Source organism: Puntigrus tetrazona, chromosome 15 (genome assembly GCF_018831695.1).
Source record: "Puntigrus tetrazona isolate hp1 chromosome 15, ASM1883169v1, whole genome shotgun sequence".
NCBI classification, from domain to species: Eukaryota; Metazoa; Chordata; class Actinopteri; order Cypriniformes; family Cyprinidae; genus Puntigrus; species Puntigrus tetrazona.
In genome coordinates this window covers 19,989,865-19,998,592 of record NC_056713.1, presented here as the reverse complement: position 1 = coordinate 19,998,592, position 8,728 = coordinate 19,989,865, and the positions used below count along the sequence as shown (strand labels likewise).

The 8,728-nt window shown below is 41.1% G+C and overlaps 1 protein-coding gene across 1 annotated transcript in view; it reads right to left on the bottom strand.

Moving 5' to 3' along the window:
* Window positions 1-1,429: 1,429 nt before the first annotated feature.
* kirrel3l (kirre like nephrin family adhesion molecule 3, like) overlaps window positions 1,430-8,728 on the bottom strand; it is a 41,176-nt gene continuing 33,877 nt past the window's right edge. The window contains exons 9-15 of the mRNA XM_043258789.1: window positions 8,177-8,303; window positions 7,840-7,940; window positions 6,371-6,569; window positions 4,747-4,854; window positions 4,430-4,539; window positions 3,949-4,038; window positions 1,430-3,684 (exon numbers count right to left, since the gene is read on the bottom strand). Coding sequence (XP_043114724.1) covers window positions 3,187-3,684; window positions 3,949-4,038; window positions 4,430-4,539; window positions 4,747-4,854; window positions 6,371-6,569; window positions 7,840-7,940; window positions 8,177-8,303 — 1,233 coding nt within the window. The 3' untranslated portion in view covers window positions 1,430-3,186. The remainder of the gene's footprint in view (window positions 3,685-3,948; window positions 4,039-4,429; window positions 4,540-4,746; window positions 4,855-6,370; window positions 6,570-7,839; window positions 7,941-8,176; window positions 8,304-8,728) is intronic.

Sequence of the window (8,728 nt, the reverse complement as noted above, 5' to 3'; positions counted from 1 at the left end):
ATTTACCCAAAAATCAGTGGTCACCTAATGGCAAATGAAACGAGAATGCCTCATAAATCTACTCTTTTTAAGCTGATCCACAGCATATCTTTGTTACAGTTGTGAATGTACTTCGTTTTGACCTTGCACCAATTAAAAACCTGTAGGTTTAATTAAGCATTGCACTGCACTGCAACAGTTGTTTTAAATGCTTGACAGAGTATTGAACTTGGGCTAATTACATGCCAGATTTGACCTTGTATGAGCTTTAGATTGGTGTTCAACCTTTTATATCATCTCCAATCGATGTAATAACAACTCTAGCACTTGAGCATATTGCACATTAATACGGTATCTAGGCAACCAAAGGTCACCATCACTTACTTCCTAATGGAGAAACGCAATGAAATGATCAAAACAAAGCATTGTGGTCAACTACATTACTGAAATCAGCCTAGCCTTTGAACAAATTTTCATATTTATTGCATCTTTTATTAATTTAAGTACTTTCTGACCATAGTTCATGGATCGTGAGATTCATCTTGACTTATATTCACATTTATGTAAATATGGCTATATCTCAGCGTGCCCAACTTTTTGGCGTCATTTGGTGAGGGAAATGTTTTTAGCGGTGTATTGTTGTTTGTTTGTTTTTTATTTCATTGTTTTGCCCAGGCATCTCAACTGAATTTACCTCAGAAAACATCGATAGACTAGCTAAGGTAACGATGAAATAATCCTTACTAGGTTTCATAATATTTCGATTGTATTGTTCTAATATTGACACTGGTTATTTCAGTTAGCATTAGCTAAACTAACCCGTTAAAAAAATAATAATTCTGGCAAACCAAGTGGTTCGTTTGAGGGAACTTAAAAACTAGTAATTTTGTTCACGGCATGCTTCATGGACTTTGTGCCATACGCGACTGACAATTTATGTATAACGAGAGTTAGCGAATCATTCGCACATTCGTTGGTTACTTTGGGCAATGTTCGCCGTATGCCAGGGATGATGACAGTTGATGGAAACATGACCCTGAGTTTACCAGAGTAGCCATCAGTTTATTTGTTTAATGCTGAGTACGTGTTTATGTCTTCAACACTCCCTGCGGTGAAGCTCGGCGTGACATGATGAAATCTGAGAGACTGGGTGACACGACAAGATAATGTTGTCACACAACACCCGCTCCGTCAGCGCAATATTTGGTTGCGTTGGGGGAGACGGCCTGTGCCTGCTATGTTTGATACGCAGACAGCGGGAGGCTTGGGAATCTCATCCGTCTTTATTAAAAACCCTGCTGTCGCCGCGGGAATAAGAGAATCAACATAGGCATCACTGCTAATTTATGTATTCATCAACTCGGCAGCCCCGGTATTGTTTGTCCTCATTCCCTCATGACATTTGACGAGACCCAGCGATGTGTGCCAAACTCACTTCAGTCACAGCAGATATTATTTGAAATGGTTTTATTTAAATATAAATATGTGTACAAAGTTACAAGCAACAATAGCTCATTTTTAGCAAATAAAATTATCTGAACGTTATTAAAAAAACAAAAAAGAAAAAGAAAGAAACTGAAGAAAAAGGTAAATTAGTTGTATAACGCTTTTCACCTCTCCAAAACTGATAAGTAAGATGGGGGTAAAAACCGTTGTGAACCAAATAAAGTCAACTCAAATATATAGATAAATGCATTTTATAATATAAAGGTACTTTACAATAGAGCAGCTTACACGCTGTACATTAAGGCTTATATAAAATATAAAAATAAAGACAAGCAATGTTTTGTTTCACCTATCTTACAGTTCATTTTGACTTTTTTTTTTTTTTTTTTTAATCTTTCCAAATGGAGCCGACCATTCAGGCTCAAAGGAAAATGGCAGTATGGTAACCTCCAAATGCAGGTATCCAAGATCGAATAGACGTAGGGTGCAGTTAAGCGGTTCTCACACAAGGAACAAACAGATGAGAAGAAATGCTGAATACGTTCACGTACACACATCATCTGCATGCAACAGACAGGAGTGAATTTCCCAACAATTTGTACAGTCATTGAAGTGGCTCTAAGTGGATATGGACAGTACTGCATTTTTACTTGCTATTTCTTTTTTTCAGTTTTTTTCTTCTATGTAAACATGTTGGTGCTACCTGACGGTGTCAGCCATGTCAGCATGACATAACAGTCACCTTGGCACACTTTGTATTTATAACATACAGTGGTCACGTAAGGAACATTACAAGATTATTACTGCACGCCACAAGGTCGTGCTGTAAATTAGGTTTGCCGTACATGGCTTGACTTAAGAAACCGTGGTCCCGAAATGGGCTCTACTCTGAACTCTGCAACAAATCCTTGAGAGTATAGCTTAAAAAGACCGCACCTCTAAATTTGATTCTTTGGGGATTGGCCAATCTTGGTTCCATCAAACAGACAGAAATAAATTTTATGGATTTTGTCCATAATTTCTTTTTTTTTTTTTAACTAAAGCATTCCAGATTCCAGTTTCCTGCACTGGTCCATTGAGGCTTTACATAAATACTCTCTCGCTAGCCCAACAGCAGTGCATACTGCAGATAGAGCTTCTGAAGAAATATCTCAGGGTGAGCGCATGCGCTCTGCTTTCTTCTGCTCCCCTGCTTTGTGGATTAAACTTTGAGCCACTTTGTGTAGGCAAGACCTGTTGTCATTGATACACAAATGTGCTTACAATTCCATCAGCATGCCAACAAACACTTTTTTTTTTTTTTTACTTTTTAAATTTTTTTAAGTTCATTTCATTTTGATTGTTTCAGCGTAGTGTCATGAGCTTGTCCTCATTTGCAAAGATTAGTTCATGAGAACACTGCCCTTCTCCACGGCATTGCTTTCCTTCTCCGAGATCTAGAAGGGTCAATGCTGGAGCCTTTTTTAGTGGAGATATAGTGCCATAGAGACGAATTGATGGATGATGTTTATTTCCCTTAAAGTTCAACATTTGGACGAAGAAAATAGCTTGATGGTGACTTCTAAGCTTGGCACGTTGCAGTTCTTTTTCGTTTTCTGTTTCGATTTCCATCGATCCAACATTCACTTCAAGATAGCAATAAAGCTTTTCCGCCTCTTGAATCTTAGTTTAAAGTTTGCTTAATCCCTCCTGAACCCGTTCAGAAGAAAGTCCTTGTGATGCTGATCATGCTGGACCCTCAGCGGGTCTTCGAGGGAGCCATCACACATGAGTCTGCATGCGTTGCTGCGAGGGCCGGCCATAGTCAGACTGCTGTGACGACACCTGTGAGGATGCGTATGAGAAACGCGATGAGTTGGACACCTTGCTGGCCTGGTCTGAATGCTCGTACCCATCAACCTTCTCAAAGGATGCAGGTTTGACATAGCTTGTGAAGGCGCGGCCATAGGTGGCGGGAAGGTAGGCGGAGCCAGCATAGAGTGGCTCCTGAGGATAGATGGTAGGAGTTTGCTGTTGTTGCTGTGGTTGTTGAGACTGCTGTTGCTCATAGGTAGTGCGTGTGGCAGGGGTTGTGGCGTAACGCTGGGAGAAGTCATAAATCCGAGGCTGACTGGAGTGTTGGCCGTATAAGGGGCTCGGCGAGGGAAGCTGAGAGGGAGTGTACACTGGGCGAGCATTAGGAACATATTCAGAGAACCCAGTTCTTGTAATGTGGCGGTCCTCGTGAGCTCGCACATTGTAGTAGCCATTGGTGGGATCCTAGGAAGAATGGAAAAAAAAACATTGTCAGATGTCAGATTTTATGAAATACATGCAGATTATTTTAGTAAGGTGCTAGCTAGAAGTTAGACATGGACCAAGAATCGTAGGTATTCTTGAACATGATCCAAGCTTGTGGTGTAATGCAAATATGATCTCAGCAAGTTAGTGTTATTAAGTAAAATAGTTTCCTCAATCCTTTGAAAACAACCTTTTGCTTTTATCAGATTAAACATCCGAGTCATGCTTTGTGAAATGTAATACCTTGATATCTGATCTCTCATCATCCTCCTCTTCCAGCAGGTCGCTGTGTTCGGTGCGAGACGTTCCTGGAGACTCACTGCTGTTTGGAGCCTGAAAAGAGTACAGGGATTTAGGTTACAGATTGCTCAGTGTCTATGATATGTCAAATGCCATGCAGTCATTATTTATATTGTCCCCTGTTGTCCCTGATCTTCTTATGGACAAATAATCAGTTTACATGTTTGTTTTTTTTAGCATCTTTCTGCAAAATATTTTGGCTAATGTCCCTAAGTCCTACATATTTTTAGTCCTGATGGATATGAAGTACAGACCATCATTGCGTTTCCTTATTTAGTATACTATTTCCCCATTAGAAATCAGGTTGTATTGCTGATGATGTTTACATGTTTTTCTTGCAGCATAGCAGAAAAAAAAATTCTGTAGCTATTTCTATCTATAAGGCTATTCTAAGTATTTAGTTTTAGTTTTGAGGGCGACTTACCATAGGCTCCTTTACATCCTCCTCATCGTCGTTTCCTCTTGCTGCGTTGTGGTCGCTGTGCACAATTTGAACGCGGATGTCACTCTTAGACAGGCGTGTGCCCTTTTTGCCTGGGTGAGGAAATAGCGCAGTGTATAGAGATTAATGAGGTGAACGGTGGGAAGATTTCCAGAGAGGTGAAAAGGTCAACACTGCTCCAGGCAAAGAGGTGGCCCCATAATTAACCTCTGTCTAGTTAGTTCGTTTGATTTCTACTGTATCATGTTTTTTGAGGAGAGAATAAGAACTCTCAGATAACATGTGACCTTTGACCTCACCTTTAGCATTGTGGCGGCAGCAGATGGAAACCAGGGTAATGACACAAACGATGAAGACACAGCCTCCGCCCACCGATGCTCCAATGATTATTAGCAAGGGGAGGGCCTCTGCAAAGAAAACAGCGAACGTGACCCTGCTGAATTCTGAAAATCTCTTATTACATCTACCTCAGAGTACGCAGATGATCTGAATTCAGACATGTCTTTCATTTTACTACACATGGATTTTAAATGTTTCTGTTACAACATCCACAATGCTCAGTTTGTAATGCTGTTAATAAGTTTACAAATAAGTTTGGGGCTAAATTATGACCAAGACGCGTTCTTGACATTTTCTTTGTGAGACCATTTCATTTTCATATTATCAAATGGTATGTCAGATCTCCAGCTGATTGAAGAAAAGCTCTCTGCTTGTCAAACGTGTTCTACAAAGAAGCTCTTTTTTCGAGCCACGTCCAAACTCAAGTGCAACATATAGAAATTCATCTAGTGTGATCCACAGTGGCATCACAGGACCAGGCTATTGTCTCTAATCTCTGGTGGAAGAGGGGTAACCAGGCCTGACATGCAGTGAGGCAGCCGACAGTAATCTAATTAGAGATTCCAGGAGATAGCACTGTCTGCCTCTCCAGAGACTTGGCTCTGCTGCCTTGATGCAAATTGCTGGCGAAGACCTTATTTTTGGTGTCTCCCAGTACAAAGGCTCAAGCCGTCTACCACGCTCTTAGTCTTATTTAAGCAAATTTAAGCCGGTGCACTGTGCATACAAAATGAAACGGTCAGTGAAGCGTCACATACCCACGCCGTACATTAGGCCTTGATTTAATTCATTCAGGCTCAAAATCTATATCTTTGTTATGGAACGAATGTATTCATTAAGTGGACCATCTCCTGATTAAATGATATTGATTTGGTGGTGTATAATTAAGATAAGCACAGGGTTGCAGGGTGTTTTGAGATGCGATTCCTACATAAAGCTGACTCAAACTGGATTACAGCTTGTCATGAATAATCTTAGATAAAAGGCACCAACTCTAAGGTGGACAAACCTACAACTTGCTGTCAATGTTTTAAAATCAACCATCCTTCAATAATTAAAGCAATGGTGCCAAAAGAGCTTGGTCCATCCACAAATCTAAAACTCCTGACACTTTTCTCACTTTACTTTCAGTTGCTTGCTTCTCACGCCTCCAATTTTTGACTCTCTAGACCGCAAATTTCCCAGAACATTTTCCAAAACACTTACTGATCTACCAGTATAACGTATGGACACATTTGACTTAATTTGTTTCTCACACTCTCGAGAAGGTTTTTATATAATTATTAATCTTAAATTGATTAGATTTTTTTTAACAAATATTTATTAACAAAATTGGGGGAGGGGGACAAGTATGAAGCATACATGTAAATGCAATACTGATTCCAATTAAATACTGTTTTAAAGCTGGCCTGTCTACTTCAAAGGACCCAAAATGTAAAAACTTTATGTCTGCCAGCAATCTAAAAGGTGGACTATAGTTCCACTACAAAGGAATTTGAGGCGCCCAAACTTTTGACCGGTATTATATTGGATTCAAATAGAAGAATGTTTTACACAGGATAATCTCCAGGATAAACCTCATACCTTGCTCTTCAAGAGTGACCAGTGCCGTGCCTGTACCAAAGCGGTTCCAAGCAGTGCAGTTGTAACGAAGCTGGAAATCCTGGGCCAGAGTCTCTGAGAGGATTAGCGAGGAGAGGACCCCCCGGTCACTGTGTACTGTCTGCACGGAAAAACGACCGGAAGAGCCAGATGACAAGATCATGTCTCCAAAGGTCCACACCTGAGGAGAAAGAGAGAGAAAGGTGTAAGGTACAGCAAGTGTTGCTATTCTAACATTTTATTTAGGCATAAAATGACAATTGCAAATTTGCTGATTTGACTATGAAACGACTATGATTTAAACGCAAAGTTTGGAATTGCAAAGACAAAAAAAATCTATATTTCTTATGCACCATTAAATCATTTACAGTGTGACCATGAACATGTGTTAAACTTTGATTCCAGGTAGACTTAAAATCTCATTATATATTCAAGCCCGGTCCGGCCAAAATGACAGAACAACAGTTATGGACAAATGTAAATATTTATCATCCCAGAAGTAGACATTTAATGTCATAAACTCAGTGTCAGAGATTGGAATTTTCCTTGTGCTCTTTCATGCTGTCATGTCGAGTTGGTTTACCAACAATGTTGAGTCTCAGCTTGTGAAAAAGAGCTGTGTGAAAAACTGTGGGGAGAAGACAAGCAGCTCCTGTCTAGCAGCAGGTCAGTCTGAGATCTCAGAGCTACTCAGGGAGAGAGAACAAGCCATTGTTTTTTTACTTCACCTTTCTGGCAAAGAGGTGAAACAGCATGTCTGAGAAGTCCTCCCTTGACTGGCCTCAGGTGAAGAAATAACAGCCAATAACACCCCAAATCCCCACCCGTCACTGTTTCCAGGATCAGGAGGGTTTTTTCTTTGTCTCTGATTCCTTCTTTGCATCAACTGCTTTCAGTTACCCTTGCTTAACTTCCATCTGTCTCGGTGCGTCTCTATGCTTCACCCTTCTTCTCGGTTTCTCTCCAACTTAGACCCTAATTATCCACTGAAAGGCCTTCCCACGTACTATTGGGTCACGGGAGGTCAGTGGTTCTATGCGCTAATTGCTCGCCTTTGGAAAGGAGCCTAGGGGGCCAGAGGTCTTCTCTGCAGACCCTGGCATTAGTGCAGTTCGCCTCTGCACGCTTGAGGGTGGAAAAGGTGAGATACAGGATCAGCCCTCTCATCGAGCGCTCTCTAATAGGGGAATGGGGCTGTGTAGCTGTGCTTGTGTGTATCTGTGTGGGTGTCAGATATGGAAAGAGAGAGACAGGAGCAAGGAAAGAGGAGACTCGCATGAGATCTTGTTGGAGGGAGAGGGGAAGGGAGCTTGAGCGTGTGATGTGCACACACACCGAAAGCACCTGCTCAAGGGAAAGGCTCACAAACAAGCTTGTCAGGAATAAGGCTACACTAAGCATCAGATACCCAGCAAACACACATATACAGAAATAGGAGAATGTATACTTACAATCTTGTCAGGAGGAGGGCTACTGCCCACTAGACACTCCAGCTTGCCCTTGGAATGCTTGACGGCCTGCTGCGTTGTCTCAGCTGTGATGATGGGAGGGCCTGAAGTGTTGGTGTGAAAGAGAGAAATCATACTGACTAAGGGTGCTAATGAAATTAAAGGAAGACACAGAGCTGATGTTCCTTGTGTATTCAAGAAGTTCATCAATTAGGGAAGCAATTCACTGATTAAAAAATTACAGCTGTTCCAAACCCTAGTATGCTAACCATAAGCCGTCAACTCTGAAACAGAATATATCATAAATAAAATTGGGAAAGAACGAGCAGCATTTAGTTACCATTGACAGTTAGAGTTACATCTCTCTCTGCCACACCAATCCGAGGCACAATGGCTTTGCAGGTGTATGTCCCAGAATCCTCTTGTGTAACTGCTTTCAGCTGAAGGGTGTTACTATTGCTGAGCACCTGTTAAATAAAATGAACAAGAATAGCCTGGTCAGATCTGTTGCTAAACCAAGACATTTCTCCACAGAAGTGACCACAGATATGGGCATCAGGCAGGAGTTCAGCACAAACCACATGTCAATTACCTAGAGATTACCACACGTATAGTATAACTATACGCTTTTTATCAAATGACTGTATGACACTGCCTGTCTATATGTGTTTGTGATATTGATGTTTTTCGCTTCCTGTTAAAGTCTTATCTTTCCGGCAAGTTGTGGAATGAATATCATTACAGCATGTCAATATTTCCACAGGATGAAGATGGGAAGATTGGGTAGAGACACAGTGAGTTTTTTGTTCCAGACAGATCAAGCCGTGGCCCTCAGAGATGGCTATTACCATTAGCACCAGTCATCCATTTCGTTGCTTGTGGCTCACACAAG